This window comes from Taudactylus pleione, unplaced genomic scaffold (genome assembly GCF_031769625.1).
Source record: "Taudactylus pleione unplaced genomic scaffold, aTauple2 ptg000937l, whole genome shotgun sequence".
Taxonomy (NCBI): domain Eukaryota; kingdom Metazoa; phylum Chordata; class Amphibia; order Anura; family Myobatrachidae; genus Taudactylus; species Taudactylus pleione.
This window is the reverse complement of record NW_028285338.1, coordinates 501796-522573: the sequence shown is the minus strand read 5'-3', so window position 1 is coordinate 522573 and position 20778 is coordinate 501796. Positions and strand designations below refer to the sequence as shown.

The 20778-nt window shown below is 43.0% G+C and overlaps 1 protein-coding gene and 1 pseudogene across 10 annotated transcripts in view; one reads left to right on the top strand and one right to left on the bottom strand.

Moving 5' to 3' along the window:
• The first annotated feature begins 10687 nt into the window (after positions 1–10687).
• LOC148473300 (vomeronasal type-2 receptor 26-like) overlaps positions 10688–20778 on the top strand; it is a 174149-nt gene continuing 164058 nt past the window's right edge. For 3 of the 10 annotated variants that reach the window (XM_088459824.1, XM_088459819.1, XM_088459818.1), the window contains exons 1-2: positions 10688–10763; positions 10877–10950. Coding sequence is in view for 1 of the 10 variants with exons in the window: in XM_088459815.1 (XP_088315941.1) it covers positions 14433–14435 (3 nt within the window). In the remaining 9 variants the exon portion in view is untranslated. Of the gene's footprint in view, positions 10764–10876; positions 10951–11644; positions 11689–14365; positions 14436–20778 lie in introns of those variants that run through there. The other 7 variants (XM_088459826.1, XM_088459825.1, XM_088459820.1 and 4 more) reach the window with 7 other exon arrangements.
• On the bottom strand, positions 13652–14431 carry LOC148473301 (uncharacterized; annotated as a pseudogene).

Below are 20778 nucleotides of genomic sequence, written 5' to 3'. Positions count from 1 at the left end.
ATTCTAGAATACACCTGCCGCTAATAATCTATTCTAGAATACACCTGCCGCTAATAATCTATTATAGAATTCACCTGCCGCTAATAATCTATTCTAGAATACACCTGCCGCTAATAATCTATTCTAGAATACACCTGCCGCTAATAATCTATTCTAGAATACACCTGCCGCTAATAATCTATTCTAGAATACACCTGCCGCTAATAATCTATTCTAGAAAACATCTGCCGCTAATAATCTATTCTAGAATACACCTGCCGCTAATAATCTATTCTAGAATACACCTGCCGCTAATAATCTATTCTAGAAAACACCTGCCACTATAAATCTATTCTAGAATACACCTGCCGCTAATAATCTATTCTAGAATACACCTGCTGCTAATAATCTATTCTAGAATACACCTGCCGCTAATAATCTATTATAGAATACACCTGCCGCTAATAATCTATTCTAGAAAACATCTGCCGCTAATAATCTATTCTAGAATACACCTGCCACTATAAATCTATTCTAGAATACACCTGCCGCTAATAATCTATTCTAGAATACACCTGCTGCTAATAATCTATTCTAGAATACACCTGCCGCTAATAATCTATTATAGAATACATCTGCCGCATACTTGCAGAATAGCCCTGAACCTATTTCCTTATTGTTAAAAAAAAATTTCCCATTTTTTTTTTCAGCCCAATGTTTAAATTAATTTTTTGGGGTGTCCCTATTTTTTTAAAAACTTTTTTTGACACATTTCTTTTTTAAATGTCAGTCCCAGGGGTGCAGGCTATTTTTTTAAGCCGGCACCCCTAAACCCCAATTCTGTAGTTTTTTTTGACACCTAATCAATGGTGAAAAGTTATCCCCGTTTTTTATCAAAGACTTTTCAAAACTGCGCTAAGTCTTTGATATTGAATACGGTGTAAAACTAAAACCTGCGATAATGATGTCATAGATCCGATATTAACGCAAAAACAATGTTATCGCGCCCATATTGAATACCCCTGTATGCTTCAGTCAGTGTTAGATTGCTGCTGTATAACAGTTATATAATGCTGAGTGCTGGCAGCTACTGTAGCTACAACTGACATCTAAATTACAGTATAAGAATAAAGCTGTGCAGTATTTGTGGGCTACAGTACAAGCAACAGCAGCCAGTATTTACCCTGCATGCAAAAAATATATATATGTGCACCCCTTGATTTGCAGCATTGTTTATCCAGGTACGTAGTAACTTGCTATTTCTTACTCTATTCCCAAATTTGTATCAGGCCCTCAGTGCACAGATTATAATTACTATTAGCATTAGTGCTGTGTAGAGCAAAGGTAAAAAACACATTAAACTAAATAACACAGGAACATACATACATACATAATTACAAGCATAGGCATTATTATTTATATAACACAGAATAAATAATAATAAATTATTAATAATAAATAATAATAAAATAATAATAATAATAATAATAATAATAATAATAATAATAATAATAAATTATTATCTAAATAACACAGGAACATACATACATAATTACAAGCATATGCATTATTATTTATATAACACAGAATAAATAATAATAAATTATTAATAATAAATAATAATAAAATAATAATAATAATAATAATAATAATAATAATAATAATAAATTATTATCTAAATAACACAGGAACATACATACATAATTACAAGCATATGCATTATTATTTATATAACACAGAATAAATAATAATAAATTATTAATAATAAATAATAATAAAATAATAATAATAATAATAAATTATTATCTAAATAACATAGGAACATACATACATAATTACAAGCATAGGCATTATTATTTATATAACACAGAATAAATAATAATAAATTATTAATAATAAATAATAATAAAATAATAATAATAATAATAATAAATTATTATCTAAATAACACAGGAACATACATACATAATTACAAGCATATGCATTATTATTTATATAACACAGAATAAATAATAATAAATTAATAATAATAAAATAATAATAATAATAATAATAATAAAAAATTATTATCTAAATAACACAGGAACATACATACATAATTACAAGCATAGGCATTATTATTTATAACAAGGATAGGTGCTACATACAGGGCTTCTCGGCACCCTAGACAAAACTTCTGCCTACTGCCCCCCCTCCAAGAGGGAATTTAAGAAGTTCCACAGTCACCACTGTCACATAGAAATAGACCCCCCCCTCCAAAACATATATGTAGAAACCTATGCACAACATTTGGGGGTACACCCAGGCAGGATGTAGAACTTGTACCGCACCACAGCGTATTAGAGCCACAGCCGGCGGGCATCTGAGTAGACTAGATCGGGATCCCGGCACCAGTATCCCGACCATTGGCATCCCAAAGGTAAGTATCAGAGTGTTAGGGAGAGGGTAGCATTGGCTAGCAGGTTAGGTGTAGGCACCGGGGAGGGGGGGTTAGGATTAGGGTGCGGGGAGGGGGAGGTTAGGTTTAGGCACTAAGGGGTAGGTTAGGGTTAAGTACCAGGGAGGGGGGGTAGGGTTAGGCACTGTAGGGGGAGGGTTAGGGTTAGGTTAGGAAAATACTTACCGTTAGTTGCTATGAGTGTCAGGATATTGGCTGTCGGGATGCCGCTGTCAGAATTCTGACCAGCAGCATCCAGAAAGCTGGGATATCATACCCATTCTGAGCACTACCCTAGTTACGGCCCTGTAAATGTCCATAGGTGGCACTCTATAGAAAAAAAAGATACACACATTACATAACTATATGAAGCAGCTTCCTAAGGCTGCCTAATGGAGGCGCCGGCCCTGGATACAGGGCTGTATGATCCAGTCACATGAGAATGTTGGCCTGGGGTCAGGAGGATGTGAAAGTAAAGAAAGAGAAAATGTGTAAAGTCATGTAAAGTAAGCTATGTGTGGACTGTATAGAGGGTATGTAATTGGGTGGGATAACTCATAGAGTATAAGTGGGTGCTCCTGGAATCTGATAAATCTGTCTGAAGAGGTGAGTTTTCAGGGAACGTTTGATGGTATGGACACTAGAGTAAAGTCTTATTGTGATGAGTGGTAGGCCATTCCACTGAATGGGTGCAGCCTTGCAAAAAGTCCTGTAATCGTGAATGGGAGCAAGTAATAAATGTGGATGAGAGACACAGATCTTGTTCAGAGCGGGGAGGGCTGGATGGGAGATATATTGAGATAAGTGAAGATATGTACGTCAGTGTATACCAATTGTCTGAGATAGTGGAAGGGACTTGATGAAACACTGGAATCAGGAAACAATAACAAGATTGGGTGGATTAGTGAGTTTTGATTAAAAGTTTGAAGCAATAGATGTCAGAGGAAAGTCTTGTAGAATGAGATAGAATATCTGAAATTATAAATATAGATGTTTAGGTCATAATTGATAAATATCAAAGATCCATTTGTTCACAGCAGTGTCAGTTTAGGGCTATTAAGAGGCAACATTTGGAGGTTGCGCAGCACATAAAAGTTCAATAGCCAATGAATATCAAATATCTTATTTATTATAAAGCAGGAGGTACGGTATGCAGCGGAAACTTTTATGATTGGTTATTGGGCTTATAATGCTATTGGCACCAGGATAACACATTTTCTTGATTAGTTTAGGGCAGGCAGAAAACAAATGATGGTAATTGGGAGGGGGCTTGGACAAGTCATGGTCATAAGAATACACAGGGCTGGCGCTACCACTAGGCAAACTTAGGCATTTGCCTAAGAGTGCCGGCCACTGCAGGGCGGTAGTGTGGATGGCACATAAGTACCGTCTGCACTACACTACTAGGAACAAACACACCGGTGCCGGCATATGTGTGTTAGTTTTAGCAGTCGATGAGAATCAGACAGACTCTCAACGGCTGCTGCGCCCACTGCTGTAGCCAGACTTCTGGCTACAGCAGTGGCTGATGGGAGAGACGCGGTCATGACGTCTCTCCCATCATGCAGAGTGGGCCAGCCCGGGAGGACGCTGGATGGAGGAGCATGCCGAAGCGGGGATTAAGGTTAGTGGAGGTTTTTATTTTTTCATGTGTGTGTGTCTGTTGGGGGGGACGGATGGACTACTGCTGGGGTACTACTAGGGGCACTGTTGGGGGCACTGATGGGGGTACTACTACGGGCACTGCGGGGGTACTACAAAGGGCACTGTTTGGGGCACTGTGGGGGTACTACTAGGGGCACTGTTGGAGGCACTACTAGGGGCACTGATGGAGGTACTACTAGGGGCACTGATGGAGGTACCACTAGGAGAACTTATGGGTGTACCACTAGGGGCACTGCATAGATGGGGATTACTACTAGGGGTACTGATGGTGGGGACTGCTACTAGGGGCAATGCTGGGGGGGACTACTACTGGGGGCACTACATAGGGGGGGATTACTGATAGGGGCACTGCTACTGGAGGCACTGAACTGGTGGGACCATTACTGGGGGCACTGCACTGGTGGGACCACTACTGGGGGCACTGCATAGGGAGGGATTACTGCTGGGGGAGGGCTGCTACTGGGAGGATTACTATGGGGGGCACTGCTGGGGGGAGACTACTACTGGGGTCACTATATAAGGTGCAATGCATAGGTGGGGGCACTACTGAGGGCACTGTATAAGGTGAACTATATTGGGGGTACTGCATGGGGGGACCACTACTGGGGGCACTGCATAGGGGGGTCACTACAGGGGGCACTGTATAAGGGATGGTGTAGCTATCAAGGGAGGGGGGTGTAAGGCTGAAGAAATGCCTAGGGTGCCGATAAACCTTGCACCGGCCCTGAGAATACATATGGTAAGGAACAAAAAACAACAAAATCATTTTGAACTGTGTCAAAAACTAGATATTACGTATACAGATCACTACTATGAAGCAAGAACTATGAATGGACCAATAAGCTGAGCCCTGTCCCTCAGCTAATCACTAATACACCAGGTGAGAGAGGGGCAGCCCATAGATGAGGGGGGTGATAGTGGTATTTCCCTGACAACTGGCACTATGGCAAGAAAATAAATTAATCATCAAGCAATACCGTGGCATCTGTTGCCAAGGGCCAGTCCCTATATTGCTAAGACCCGATGTCACTTCTTATAGACATATCACATTTTGAACACAATTTGCGTACATGTCTACAGGAACGATAGACGAGAACCTGGGAGAGGTCAGAGGTCGGTACCTTTAGTAATAAGTGAATAATAAGGTTATATTAAAGAGAAAATTGTCAAATTGAGATGTTTTCATTTGTATAAAAAGCATCTTAGATGTGACTTATAGTTAGGTATTAATATCTGAGGACAACACAAATATCTCTTTTTTGATCGTTTTATATGCAGGACTGTGCAGAATTCACCATCAGATTGGAAAAGATTCTTCATTAATCATTGGAATTATCTGCTAATAGACACAGTGATAGGATGCATACAATTGATATAAAGTGGACTGAGTACTGTATGTTTCCTACAGGAAATGGTAACTTTAGCTGTAACAATAAATTTGCATTAATGATCCAGGGAATTGCCAATTTGTTTTCTCCCAATGCTGAGTGTAAAGCTAAGCTAGGACCCCTCTGCTGTCAGAAATGTAGTTTCACTTTTTACATTCTCTCTCTCTCTTTCCTCTTCTCTCTCTCTCTCTTTTTCCTCTTCTCTCTCTCTCTCCTCTTCACTCTGTAGAGCTCATCTCTTTCCACTGCTCTGTTTGCCCCTTTATTTAATTTCTCTCTATCCCATCTCTCTCCTCCCTCTTCTGTTTCTATTTATTTCTTCCTTTAAAACCCTTACCTCTCTTTTTCTATATACATCTCTCTCTGTCTCCTCTCACTCTATTTGTACCTCATTTGTCTTGCTCTTCTTTTCACTCTTGCTCTCCTGTCCCTCTGTGTCTGTGTCTCTCCTGCCACTCTGTGTCGGTGTCTCTCTTGCTCTCCTGCCACTCTGTGTCTGTGTCTCTCCTGCCCCTGTGTCTGTCTCTCCTGCCCCTCTGTGTCTGTGTCTCTCTTGCTCTCCTGCCCCTCTGTGTCTGTGTCTCTCCTGCCCCTCTGTGTCTGTGTCTCTCTTGCTCTCCTGCCCCTCTGTGTCTGTCTCTCTTGCTCTCCTGCCCCTCTGTGTCTGTGTCTCTCTTGCTCTCCTGCCCCTCTGTGTCTGTGTCTCTCCTGCCCCTCTGTGTCTGTGTCTCTCTTGCTCTCCTGCCCCTCTGTGTCTGTGTATCTCCTGCCCCTCTGTGTCTGTGTATATCTTGCTCACCTGCCCCTCTGTGTCTGTGTCTCTCTTGCTCTCCTGCCCCTCTGTGTCTGTGTCTCTCTTGCTCTCCTGCCCCTCTGTGTCTGTCTCTCTTACTCTCCTGCCCCTCTGTGTCTCTCTTGCTTTCCTGCCCCTCTGTGTCTCTCTTGCTCTCCCGCCCCTCTGTGTCTCTTGCTCTCCTGCCCCTCTGTGTCTGTGTCTCTCGTGCTCTCCTGCCCCTCTGTTTCTAAGTATATATTGCTCTCCTGCCCCTCTGTGTCTCTCTTGCTCTCCTGCCCCTCTGTGTATGTGTCTCTCCTGCCCCTCTGTGTCTGTCTCTCTTGCTCTCCTGCCCCTCTGTGTCTGTGTCTCTCCTGCCCCTCTGTGTCTCTCTTGCTCTCCTGACCCTCTGTGTCTCTCCTGCCCCTCTATGTCTGTGTCTCTCTTGCTCCTCTATGTCTGTGTCTCTCTTGCTCTCCTGCCCCTCTGTGTCTGTGTCTCTCTTGCTCTCCTGCACCTCTGTGTCTTTGTAGCTCTTGCTCTCCTGCCCCTCTGTGTCTCTCTTGCTCTCCTGACCCTCTGTGTCTCTCTTGCTCTCCTGCCCCTCTGTGTCTCTCTTGCTCTCCTGCCCTTCTGTGTCTCTCTTGCTCTCCTGTCCCTCTGTGTCTGTGTCTCTCTTGCTCTCCTGCCCCTCTATATTTAAGTCTCTCTGTTTATTGCTCTTCTCTCATTCTCCATATTAGTTTGATCTCCTCTCTGTGGGTCCATCTTCAAATCTCTCAGTTGTTATTGCCAGTTGCTGAAGAGACAGTGGATGTGGTGTTTGCTGTACATGTTACTGTATTGTCCCACATGTGTGTGCACAGCAGATGTAACATACATGAATACATGACTGGATTGTGTTTTTTTTACCTCTATGGAGAGCTGCTATAATTATTTTGTATTTGTTTAGGGGAAACAGGAGCATGTGGATTTTTTTCCTTTAATGAGGAGAGTACTGTGAATGCTGCGACATTTTTTCAGGTTACCTGCGAATGCGCAGTTGTCTTCAGTCACAGACTAGTGCCCCCAGGTCTACTGCTGATGTCAGTTCAGTGATGGCAGCTGGGGAGAGAGGAGGGGGCCCTGGACAGGGAATGCACGGGGGCTTCCTCCTCTATTAATGTGCCCCTGGTTCCAGCTCAACTGTAACAATATACTCCATCTGCATGACCTACTGTAATCAAACTAGATTCAGACCCTGAGACAGCTCTGGCTCTCCTGCATAAGCTTCTTAGGGTCATATTCATTTAGGTGCGAAAAGTCAGTTTTTGCGGAAAAGTTTTGCCGGTGACGTCATTTCGCCAGGTGAAAACTTATCCCCGTATTGAATTCCAAAGACTTTTCGCCGGTGTGGAAAGTCAATGCATTGGAATAGGCAAAAAAGATTCACCTATGAAAACTGTCAAAAAAAAAGTGCAGAATTGGGGTCTTGGGTTGCAAACTTGCGAGAACCACCCTGCACCCTTGGGATGCCCCCCAAAGGTAAACTGTGTCAAAAAAAGATTTTTAAAAAACTTAACACCTCAAAAAATTACTCTCAATTTGGGGGTGAAAAAAAAAAATCAAAAGTTGGGGGCCAAACTTAAAAACTAACGAAATAGACTCCACAGGGGTCCCCAAGTATGCTGCAGGTGTTATTAAGTTTGCAGGTGCTTGCGGAAGGTGTTTTTTTAAAAAAATGTAATGCTTCACATTAACAACTTCAAAATATGTTAACACCCACTTTCATGTACCCCAAATTTGCTGGGACAAATTATTTTGAGGAAAAAATATTGCTTAATGCCATTCTTCACCACTTATGTAAATACACTAATAGCAAGCTTTTGGAGAGAAAAAAAAAACAGATTCATTTTATTTGGGGTAAAAGAACACCCCTATAGTGATCCCTTATGTTAGTTCAGCTTTTCGGGCGTACAGTGTTTTCCCTATTTTTGACAGTACTTTTTGCCAGGTCCGAATTCGCCAGGTGGTGTTTTCGACGTTTTCTAATTGAATACGGGGATAAGCATTGATGCGCGCAATACTTATCCGCATGGAAAACCAGCGATGCTGGTGAAAAGTCTAGCTTGTGAAAAGTGTCAGACTTGTCACACCTAATTGAATTTGCCCCTTGTACCCCTTTTCCACCTAAATTCCGGGTCTGACCCGGAGTTGGCACAAAGGGCCTGATTCAGACCCACTCGCGAGCAGCTGTCCGCTCGCAAGTGGGTCGATGTTCTGCACTGAGCATGCGCACGACGGAGGGAGCTCCGTCGTGCGCATGCGCCAGATGCGACGAGCAAAGGATTTTCCTTCGCTCGTAGTGTCTCTTCAAAGGGGGCGTGCTGTCGATGTTGACTGACAGCACGCCCCCTTTGGTGGGCGTGCCGGGGGCGTGCCTCCCTGACGGGGGTGTTCCCACGGGAACGCCTCCCGTCAGAAGCCGGCCCACTGACGTCACTAGTGAGGTCAGTGGGAGTGATTTTGGCTCTGATAGAGCCAAAATCACTCCGAGCCTTGTGGTTGAAAAACTCAACCACAGGCTTTTGTACGCAGTTCCGATGGTCGCGATGGTCAAGACCATCGCGGCCATCAAACTGCACGCTCGTATAGGCTGTGGGTGGTGACCCACAGCTATACGAGCGTCCAGGAGGACGCTCCATAGTTATGGAGGATGGCCCTCATTCAGAGCGTGCGCTCTGCTCAGTGCGTACGGCTCTGAATGAGGGCCAAAGTTCCTATCTGGATCAGACCCGGAACTTTGCCGACGCTGAACTCTGGATATTCCCGAGTCAGCGCCGCTCACACCGCAGTCGGGTCTGCATAGACCCGGCTTTTGCGGAGTGAAAGTGGTCGCTTGGAGATGACGTCATCTCCAAGCGCCACTGAAGCCGGACCAATCGGCCGGCTAGCAGCGCACTCCAGGTCATCGTGACCCGGAGTGCACAGTTTTCACAGCAGGGTTTCATGGGCTACGCCCGTGTTAAACCCTGCTAGTTACCTTGGTTGGATTGCCGGGTCACTCGACCCAGCGATCCAACTCTCTCCCCTTTTACACCAGGGAGCTGCCCGGGTTAACCCTTCAAAAACCCGGGTTTTAGCTCCGATGTAAAAGGGGTATGAGTGTGTTGCACTTTCTGGTTAATGCAAATTTCTAGCCTGTCACTGGTAGAATGCAAGGATATCACAATCCACCTTTTCCCAAAACCTCACCTATGTTTGGATACATTAAAGTTTTTGGACATTGTGCTCACCTCATACTTGCCTACTATTGAAAAATCATGTCAGGGATATTGTGAAAGCAGCACCTATGAGTGTGGTGGTAAAGTGGGCATGTACTGCTTCATCTGAGAGGCGTGTCACATCCAAATGTAAATGAGCCCCAAGGCAGTTAGTAAGATCTACATGTTGAGGAAAACACACTGCTACTTCTCAGAAAATACATGTAGCCATAGGGATCATTGTGCCTTATACCCAATGCAGGGAAATGATACTAATACATGTAACCATAGGGATCATTGTGCCTTATACCCAATGCAGGGAAATGATACTAATGCATGTAGCCATAGGGATCATTGTGCCTTATACCCAATGCAGGGAAATTATACTAATACATGTAGCCATAGGGATCATTGTGCCTTATACCTAATGCAGGGAAATGATACTAATACATGTAGCCATAGGGATCATTGTGCTTTATACCTAATGCAGGGAAATTATACTAATACATGTAGCCATAGGGATCATTGTGCCTTATATCCAATGCAGGGAAATGATACTAATACATGTAGCCATAGGGATCATTGTGCCTTATACCCAATGCAGGGAAATTTAACTAATACATGTAGCCATAGGGATCATTGTGCCTTATACCCAATGCAGGGAAATGATACTAATACATGTAGCCATAGGGATCATTGTGCCTTATACCTAATGCAGGGAAATGATACTAATACATGTAGCCATAGGGATCATTGTGCCTTATACCTAATGCAGGGAAATGATACTAATACATGTAACCATAGGGATCATTGTGCCTTATACACAATGCAGGGAAATTATACTAATGATCCCATTTGAATGTATATATTTTTTTACTATAACAGCTTCATAATGGGGGTAAGGTGCAATCAGGGAGATTGCTGGACTCTTCAGGGAGACAGGGAGATTGCTATTATATCAGGGAGACAGGGAGATTGCTGTTATATCAGGGAGACAGGGAGATTGCTGTTATATCAGGGAGACAGGGAGATTGCTGTTATATCAGGGAGACAGGGAGATTGCTGTTATATCAGGGAGACAGGGAGATTGCTGTTATATCAGGGAGTCTCCCTGACAATGAGGGCGAGTTGGCCAGTATGACACACCTGCTGCTTGTTACATAATTTGTGTTTGTTGCAGCCTCTCCTGACTGATTGTGTAGTAATTAGCATTGAGGAGACAATCAGAGCACAGAGAAAGTGAGGCAGGTCAGGGCCAATCAGAGATCACTTCTCCGGTGTGTATAACTTTAATTGTATTTGATTTTGAAATACATAACAAAAAACATTTTATTTTAGTCACACTGTTATTCACTTAAAATGATTTGTTTCTTTCCTGTTATCTGAGCAGCGCTATTCCTGAGTAGAGAATTTGTGCTGAGGGTTCCTGTGATAAGGAGTTTACACCTCATTCGCAGTACAGAGGTAATTTTTTTACCTTTGTTCGGGTTATTACCAAAAACTAGTAAATATTGATTCATTGTATTTGTATTTTAACACTATTAAATCAAACGTTATGAAAAATTCTCCACATAAAATAAATACAGGAATATGTTTGTTTATAAAATATAAAGGGGTAACTTACCATTGTATTGGAAATAAACAACCATACATATTATGTTATGATAGTTTCCTAACTGTACATACACTGGTCCATCCTTTCGAGTAGCCATATGTAAAATTGTGTTACTACTAGTATATGTGAAAAATAAGACTAACCTAAAATGATAAAAAAGTACCTTTGTCTTTGGATAGTGTAAGGGTTAATTTAGTAAACCTTTTTTGAACTCATTAAGGACATGACCCCATCCATGCTGAGAGCCTCCTCTGGTGCTGGGGGTTTGTCGTGGTGGTGTTACCAGTGTTGTTGTTTGGGAGGTGCTGCCCGCAGTCTGCATGCCCACATTTACTTCCCTAAATTATTTATTGTAGCATGAAAGCCCTGAATGACATTTATTTGCGCATCCATTAATAGGAAGTTATCAAAAAAACAATTATTTGATCCTTGCATCATTAAAAAGGTGTCTTTGAAACTATTGTTGGAGTCACATATTTCATCCCAAAGATTTGTGCTTTGTGTTAGAAGAACTGTTCGGCCATTCATATGGCGGTTTACGCCTCTTTGCTGTTTTTGACAAAGAAGATATTTGGCGCACGTGAGAGGTGAGCAGGGACAGCTGTTGTCTCTGAAAGTGAGACAAATATTTGCCAATAGCCAGGGTATGGTGGTCCAGGATGAGTGGGTAGGGTTTGTAGGGGTGAGGAAGATTGTATTGTGTTGGTGGGGTGACAGGATACAAATTCATAGTCCCCATCACATCTTCCCCTAGTACAGGCTCTTCACGTGACACTGCCGACACTGCTTCCTGTGCATTGTCATTGGAAACTATGATAGACCTGCGTGTAAGTAAATTATTTATATGTAATGTAATACACTTTGTTTGTTTGGTGTGTGTGTGTGTGTATGTATGTATATGTGTGTATGTATGTATGTATATGTGTGTATGTATGTGTGTGTATATGTGTATGTACACACCTTTTAAAGCACTAATTATTCATGTAATCAGCAGGCTCAATGTGCTGACAATGGTTCCATGTCACCTCCTGTCAATCACTCTGCGATGGGTCTGCGTAGTCACTGTAATCACAGTCCCGATCGCAGTGGCCAGTCTGCGCACGGCTGATTTTGTGCATATTAGCAACTGTGATCTAAGCTGAATCAGGCCCATAATGCAAAAAAAAAATATTGACCAAAACAATTCATTCATTCTTAGAGCTCATAATATATTTGTCTTTTACTAAACACATAAAAAAATAATATAAAGAAATCTATGAACTACGTATTGAACAGTTTATATGAATAATTACATTTACAAAATTATACTTCAATATTATTTATTACCAATTAATTCAATATCTGACAATTTGTAGTGGATTATAAGCTACAATGAGACCTACATCACAATGAAACATTTATACAGCAAAATATATACCTGAACCCAAAACTAAAAAAAATGGCTCAAATTCTGTGACATATAAATCCTCACCAACCTGCCTGGGGTCACTAGTGTCCCGGACATGAAGCCGACTGACAGCCTCTGAGGACTTTGTAGGGCTCTTCATATACCAGGACGTTGGCCTTATATGGTGAGCTTATACCCATCTGGTGATCTGATTTAGCTTCTTTGCCCATTTTTCTTTGGCACACCACTTTATGTCAGAGAACTGATTTTATATCCTCGCGTCGCTTGATGGCCCCCTTTGAATTGACCGCTCTGATAACCACTTCCCATAACATGGTCTTACTGTGCGCAGGAGTGCGGCAGCCTGATGTCCAAATAGCAGCTTACGGTGCCTCAAGACCTCAGCAGTGGTGGATCTGACCTTTACCTTTAGGGGACACAGTTTAAGAATACTGACTCCTACCCTCTCTATTCATCATTCCTCCCAGTTACAGATCCGCCCCTCCCATTTTCAACAAATATTGAAAAAATAAAACTGAGGGAGGCTCATAAAAATGAGCCTCCCTCTTAAAACAAGGCAGTCTTCATTTTCCATTGTGCGCAAATCGGTCATTAAATTTGTCAATGTTTATTGCAATTTCCCAATGGGTGTGTAAAAGAGCTACAGTAAACCTGTCACCCTCTCCTAACCCATTTTGTTTCTTAACCATGACTTTAAAATAAATGCTGTAGTGAAGAGAGGCTCCTTCCGGCTGATGCAAAACTGAAAAGAAGGACGTTCACAAAGAAATAAACATCTTCATCACAATTCTGAAAAGCTTCTTCTACAGACTCTGGTAGAGTCATGGGGGTAAATTTACTAAAGTGAGAGTTTTTAGAAGTGAGTTTTAAAAGTGATTTTACCCATAGCAACCAATCAGATTCTAGCTATAATCTTCTTGAAGGTGCTAGTTAACTGTTAAGTAGAATCTGATTGGTTGCTATGGGTAAAATCACTTTTAAAACTCACTTCTAAAAACTCTCACTTTAGTAAATTTACCCCAAGGAGTCAGTCAACTGTACCCACTTCTCATTCCAGAGTTGTATCTCTGACAGATGTTCACATTCCAGTCCAGGTTTAGCCCATAATACATAACCATAGGTTTTGCAAAATGTATTTACTTTTAATGGCAGGTGAGTTCACAAGATGACAAAGTTTCAAGATAAAATCTGGTTTGTAAATCACTTAATGTAATGTATATAGTGTATAGTGTTCTTCTATAATACTTCTCTGGAGTGGAAAATGGTACACTTGCTCTATGCAATTGATTTTAATTTATTCTGGGTAATTTAATCAAGACATCTAACTTTGACACCTCTGATGCTTTTGCAAAAATTGTCAAATGCTTGAATGCAATTTATTCGCTGGTTGTTCAGAACTAACAGGAGATCAGTGACAGGGTTACAGTAGCAGCACCAGTAGAGTCTACCATTTTCTTTTAGAACAACCGGCTAAGTGCTAGACACAAAGCAAATATAGAGAACTGGTAGTGTAATGTCACTACAAAATCAATATTTTTTGACAGAAATGAACAAGTTCTTGGCTGTAATGGATGTTGCTGTTTTAGTCCATTGTGAAAAACATTCAAGTATCTGTACAATTTCTTAATTTATTCAAGAAATTGAATCATGCTTTCACTTCTCTCCACCCGAGGTGATCACACATGGTCTTTAACTGTGCATCAACAACATTCATCATATGATTTCACTTAGCTAAAGCAGTAAAGAAACATGCATCTTGCTTGTTGATGCCAAACAGCTGCATATACTCTGAACTGATAAAGTCTTGGACATCAACAAGTTTAGTGCATGGTTAAAGCAAGGGCATCTTGAAGCATATTTGTCCATCTTTGGATCTCTGGAACTGCACCCAGATGCTCTGATATCATTAGGGAACAGTCATCTATGGTGGGTACAAAACAAAATTAATTGTGTAGGACTCTGTGTTCCACTGGAGAAAACTGAAACTGATAAAAACTGGGCTTTCTTTTTCAAAGTATGTTTTGGAGGTTCCTCCATTGTTGCTCCCTCCTGTTGGGTCCTGCTTTTAGCCCGATGTTTTTACCCTGGTTTCTGTGCCTAAAATAAGGGTCAATGGTTCTGGTAATATGCCTGCATTATGGAGTTCAGTTTTGATTAGTGAGGAAGCACTATTAAATAGATCAATAGATCTTTATCTGAATGTGAGGTTTTCCTGAGAGAGGGAATATACATTCACCAGAGAGTAAATTGATCAGCCTTAATGTGACTAGCCATTATGCCTGCATTCCTCACCAACAAGAAATTTCTTTAATCTGCAATTTCTTAACCAAAGGTATCCATTATACAGGCCTTATTATTGAGCTTCCACCTGTGCCTTTTTGAAACTGTCCTTTCAAAAAAATGACTTTGCCTTTTATGGAGATTATCGTCTCAGGAGGCTTGGACTCAGGATGTCGAAACCAACATTAAACAATGGTTGGAGCACTTAATAACTCCCAGGGTCCTATAAAACTAGTTATGTACTATAAATACAGTAAGGTTCATTTCCTCGATGTCAAAAACCTTGCTCTAAGACTACAGAGACCATCATGCTATGCGAGTTTGCCAGCAGAAAGGCTTGCAAGACCCTACTTGCACCTAATAGTTTTGAGCCCAGTGTATGCATCCTACTATTCCCTGTACTATATACACATCATTGCAAATATTCTGTAGGTAAAAAACAAATTGAAGGCTGAAAATCAAATGTATATATCTATATATCACACACCACACACTTTGCTCCATCTGACTGCCGTATGTATAGAACAGACATGACCATGCATATATAGTGACTATAACATCATACTTCACCCAAATATAGACATAGGGACACTTTCCTCCAATCCACCACTTCATGCAACAACTAATAAGGCAATAAGTTTAGCACAATAGGCGCAGTACACATTGCATTGGTGCCAGACATGGGAATTATTATCAGACACCAGTACATTCACTACGTTGGGCTGGTTACACCCAGAGGAGGGAGACAGGCTCCAACTCCTCATATAATGACCAAAAACCAATAACAAATAAAAGTACTAATACAATAGGAAGTGTGAGTACTATGTATTGTGAGTTTGTATATTGATTTATTTTTGACTATTTGCAAACTCAGTTTTTCCTAAACTTTATCCTCTGAGTCAGAAATGTTACATACAGGTGTGTATGTGTATCCAACATGGTAATTACCTCACTGCTTCTGTTCATTACAGGGGGATCCATTCTTTCTCCATTCATTCAGCAAATGCATGTCCAGCAGGTGCTCTATGGCTCTGATCACATGGGGCTGCAGCTGATCTCCTCCATGGGTCAGAGAAGCATGTGATGAGCTCCACCAATTAGAGCTCAGCACATGCCTCTCTAACATTTTGTTGTGCCTCAAGGGACTTAGGGCCTGATTCAGAGCCGCTCGTAAACAGCCGCTCGTTCGCTCCGAGCGATATTCGTCCAACTGCGCATGCGTACGGATCGTTATACGCATGTGCGAACCAGTCAGTGCGGTCGAAATTCATGTGCTCGCAAAATAGAGAATGCCTGCTAATTTGAGTGACAGAAAGAGGCGTATGTGGGTGGTAACGGGGGAAGGTGCTTGAAAACGGGGAGTGGAGATCCGAACGCAGGCGTGCTTAAAGGTCAAAACGGGCGGTTTAAGGGTGTGCATAATTAATACAGCAGCGTCATTGACCACGTCACTGGGTTATTTTATAGCCAGAACTGCTCGCAAGATTGTGGTAGCAAAAACCAACCACAAGATTTGCAAGCAGTTCATACGCTGGTCGAAGTACTCGATTAATCTAATAAATAGCGGACATGACGTAGGATGCGAGCGGCCAGGGGGCGTCTTTTTCCAAAAAACAACCGCAAGTTTTTGTTAGCTAGTTCAGACCTAGAGGCATGAACAGACCGCAAAGAGCGAACGGTTCATTTGAATAGCCACCCCTATTTTCGGGACGAGCGAGCGCTAATTGCGTCCGGCTCTGAATCCGGCCCTTACTCAGCTCCCAGTAATGCACTGCACATGTGTATTCTCAGTGTGCCCCCGGTACCTCCCTCAAAGGTTGGGCTAGTTTCCCCTTTGCCCCACTTTTCCAAAATAATATGGAATGTTCATTAGACATTAATATGGCATTACATCACCACATGCTTTAATGACAGCTCACATTATCCGAGGCATGCTATCAATGTTACTCTGGATCACATTCATAGTGCATTGCACACATTCCATGACCGAGTGGTCCTTCAAATTCAGAGGGTGTAGGTGTTTCTGCTTCACAGTCCATTCCAACATGTCTGGCGAATTGGAGGATATATATATATATATATATATATATATATATATATATAATAAGAGCAGGGTCATGCCCTTATGTTAAGGATGAATAAAAATAAACAGAAATCCCAATAGAGAATTCTGGAGGGATGGCATGGTGTTTAAGGGGCTATACCTCTAAAGCTATAGGAAGTACCAAGGTAAAATTTGGCAAGGGCGGGTAGAACTATTACTCAGTGCTGCATGCTAAATTCAATGGCAATAATATTCAAACTGAGGATGTGGAAGCAATTAAAGTTACAATTGTCAATGTTTTTCTGACACTCTCAGTTGGGAGTTAGGACCACTTTTCTGCTGTTCTCTATGGGGGATCATTGGGAAGGCATAACTCAGGGTACAGGACAAATTTAGACTTGGGGTTTGTTTTATTAGGTAGCTATTGTTCCAGGATAGGGCCTTTTGTGGTTGAGGTAATTAATAAAGGTACAGATTCTAAACTATTACCTCACATTTGCACCATTAGAGAGATAGGAATGATTAAATTAATTGTGTAGCCTCAGTAGGAGCCTCCATCAGGTGTACTCTCTGTGGCTTCCCTTTGGTGAACCAAGTTGGTTGTCCTCTGTGGGCAGTAGTGAGGGCTAGGGGAAAGGAAGCTGGGATTTGCTGTGGCTGGGACCTAGGGGGAGGTTGCAGGTGTTAGTGGCAGCTAAGACCCGGGGGAGAAAGCAGGTGGCTGTGGTGCGGCTGTTAGCGGCCTAGACGGGGTGAGAAAAAGGCAGTAGGACCTGGGGGAGGTAGCCAGCATCAGTGGCAGATGTAGGCCTGCATATGAGTGTAAAAAAAAATTAAATAAATAAAGGTGTGGCCCCACCCCAAAAGAGCAACCAGCACCGGGCTTAGTGACCCAGTGCTGTTTGTGCAAAATAAAGAGGACAAACTATGTAGGGGTCCCCCGTATTAAGCACAACCAGCACCAGGCTAATCAGAATCTGTCCTGGTTGTCAAAATACAGGGGAAAAAAGATGTAAGGGTTCCCCATATTCAGCGCAACCAGCACAGGACTCTGAGCCAGTCCTGGTTCTGGAAATACAGAGGAAAAAAATTAGTAGGGTTCCCTTCTATTTTCCAGAACCAGCACTGGACTTTTTCTAGCGTGGGGCTGATGCCACAGCCATGGGAGCCCTTTCACCAGGCCCCCTAGCCCAAGCATTAACCCTGATCATTAGACAGCCCAGGCTGGGGATCCCTGGGGAACTGGGGACCCCCCAAAATAGGGGTCCCCCTCTCCAGGGCACCCAAAGCCTAGACTAATAGCAGTGGTGTAACTTCATCCCAGGTGCCCGGAGGCAATATAAATGTAGGTGCCACCCCCCAAAATTAAAATTTACCACCCCCAGCACCTATGCCAGCCCCAACTACCACTACCCCTCTATGCAGTTCCTCATACAGTGCCCCACATACAATGCCCCCAGTAGTGGTCCCCTTCTGCAGTGCCCCCAGTAGAGGTCCCCCTATGCAGTGCCCCTTATACAGTGAACACCTATGTAGTGCCCCCAGTAATGGTCTCCCTATGTAGTGCCCCCAGAAGTGCCCTTTATACAGTGCCCCCAGTAGTGGTCCCTCTATGCAGTGCCCCCAGAAGTGCCCTTTATACAGTGCCCCCTTATATAATCCCCCCAGTAGTTGGTCCCCCCTATGCAATGCCCCATTATGTAGTGCCCACCGGCAATGTGTTTGTTACTGATCAGCAGGCAGGGGGATTTCCATTTACTCAGAAACCCCCCAAGCATGCACATTGGGTGCTCAGGTGGTGAACACTTCAGCAGCAGTAGGTTAGCAATGCTCCTCCTCCATGCAGTTCCTCAGCAGTGCCCAGAAGGGTTCTGTGACAATGGAGCTGGGTGCCACCTTCTGGGCTGGCTACCAGCAGCAAATTACTCCATTGTCTATGGGAATTCCACCACTGGCTGATAGCCCTGTGCTATTGCCGGCACCCCTGGGTGGTGGATGCCGGGTTGATAGTGTAAATGTGTTGTGTACAAATAAGAATTGATAATAAGGCTTTAGATGTGGTACTACACATCCCAGCAAGCCTCCCCGACATGCTAATACTCGGAGAACGACAAGTACCAGTATGTGGGGCTGGTACCTGTAGTTCTACAGTAAAATAAATATTAAAATAAACACAGGACACACACCATATAAAGTAAAAGTGCTGGGGATCGGAGTTCCCATCATGGACGCCACCATGACAGTACCTCTAATGTGACAGGACTCCTAACCTATAGTAGCATGATTTCAGTCAGCTGATGCTGTGCTCCAGTAATCTGCTACCCCTGGGTATAAATCCGCCTCCAGAACTCCAGGAAGTTGCTGTTCAACTTCTTCTTCTCTGTTCCAGTGATACCAGCGTTGCTCTGTGCTAATCTTTCAGAGAGTTACTTCAGCCTGTTCTCAGTTCTCCAGTTTCCAATATTAGCTTCCAAGCTATTCTTAGTCTGGGAGTAGTTCTCTCCCAGTATCCAGACTGTTTTGTTTTCTATGTCTATGGCCCTCATTCAGAGCCGTTCGCTATTTGCGGTCGTTCGTTTAAAAACAAGGGGTGGCTATTCAAATGATCCGTACGCACATTGCAGTCTGTTCACACCTCTAAGTCTGAACGAACGAGCAAAACATACGCTCGTTTATTTGTTAAAAACGCCCCCTGGCCGCTCGCACCATACGTCATGTCCGCTATTTATTAGATTAATCGAGTACATCGACCAGCGTATGAACTGCTCGCTATTCTTGTGGTTGGTGTTTGCTACCACAAATTTGCGAGCAGTTCTGGCTCTAAAATAAGCCAGTGACGTGGTCATTGACGCTGCTGTTTTAAATATACACACCCATAAAACGCCCGTTTTGACCTTTAAGCACGCCTGCGTTCGGATCTCCACTCCCCATTTTCAAGCACCTTCCCCTGTTACCACCCACATACGCCTCATTCTGTCACTCAAAATAGCAGGCACTCGCTATATAGCGTACAAACGATTTTCGGCCGCACTGACTGGTTCGCGCATGCGTACTAAAAAGCGTACGCATGCGCAGATGTGCAAACATCGCTCAGAACGAGCGTACTGCCGCTAACGAGTGGCTCTGAATGAGGGCCCATGTGTCTTTGTATATGTGCTGCTAGTATTACAGCTTCCTTGTGTCACTGAGGTATCAGATTACCTGCTGGTATTAATTAGCCCACAGTTGGACCTCCCAGCACATATCTGTGTCAATCTGCCCTGTGTCTTGTCAGTGCAAATCTGCACTTGCATTTAGCACTCTCCTAGTGTATGCCTGACTTCTCTTTGTGTCTTGTCTCTGCCAATCATTTCCAGCATTCCCATATATTCCCTGAGTCCACTCTGCTCTTGTCTGTGCAATATCCAGTATATGTCTGTGTTCTTTGCTCAGTGTCTTGTCTCTGGTAATCAGCTCCAATCATTTCTAGCATTCCCAAATATTCCCTGAGTCCTATCTGCTCTTGCCTTTGCAATTCCCAGTATATGTCTGTGTTTTTCTGCATACTTAACTGTTTCCAGTCCATGCCTGTGTTATAGCATTCAGTTCCATTTCCAGAGATCATTCATTCCATTCACCTCCAGTCATATTGCATTCATTATAGTTTCCGGTCTCGTGCCATTCCCAGGTACCTGTACAGAGGGCCGCGACCTGCTCACTTGGTGCAGCTGAAAACCAAATCCCAATTGGAGGGGTCACTGGAGAAAACCACCAAGTGAATTGGACTCCACACCTTTGGGCAGGTCTAGCCAAACCTGGGTTTGGCCGCAACTAGGAGACCTAGTCTAGTCACTCCCCTAGTCACCCAAACCCCTCGGCTCACCGTCCTCCACAGAGGAATTCTTGCACTGGATTGTGACACCCAGAAAGGAAGCCTGCACTAACTGATTATGCTACGGCTATCAC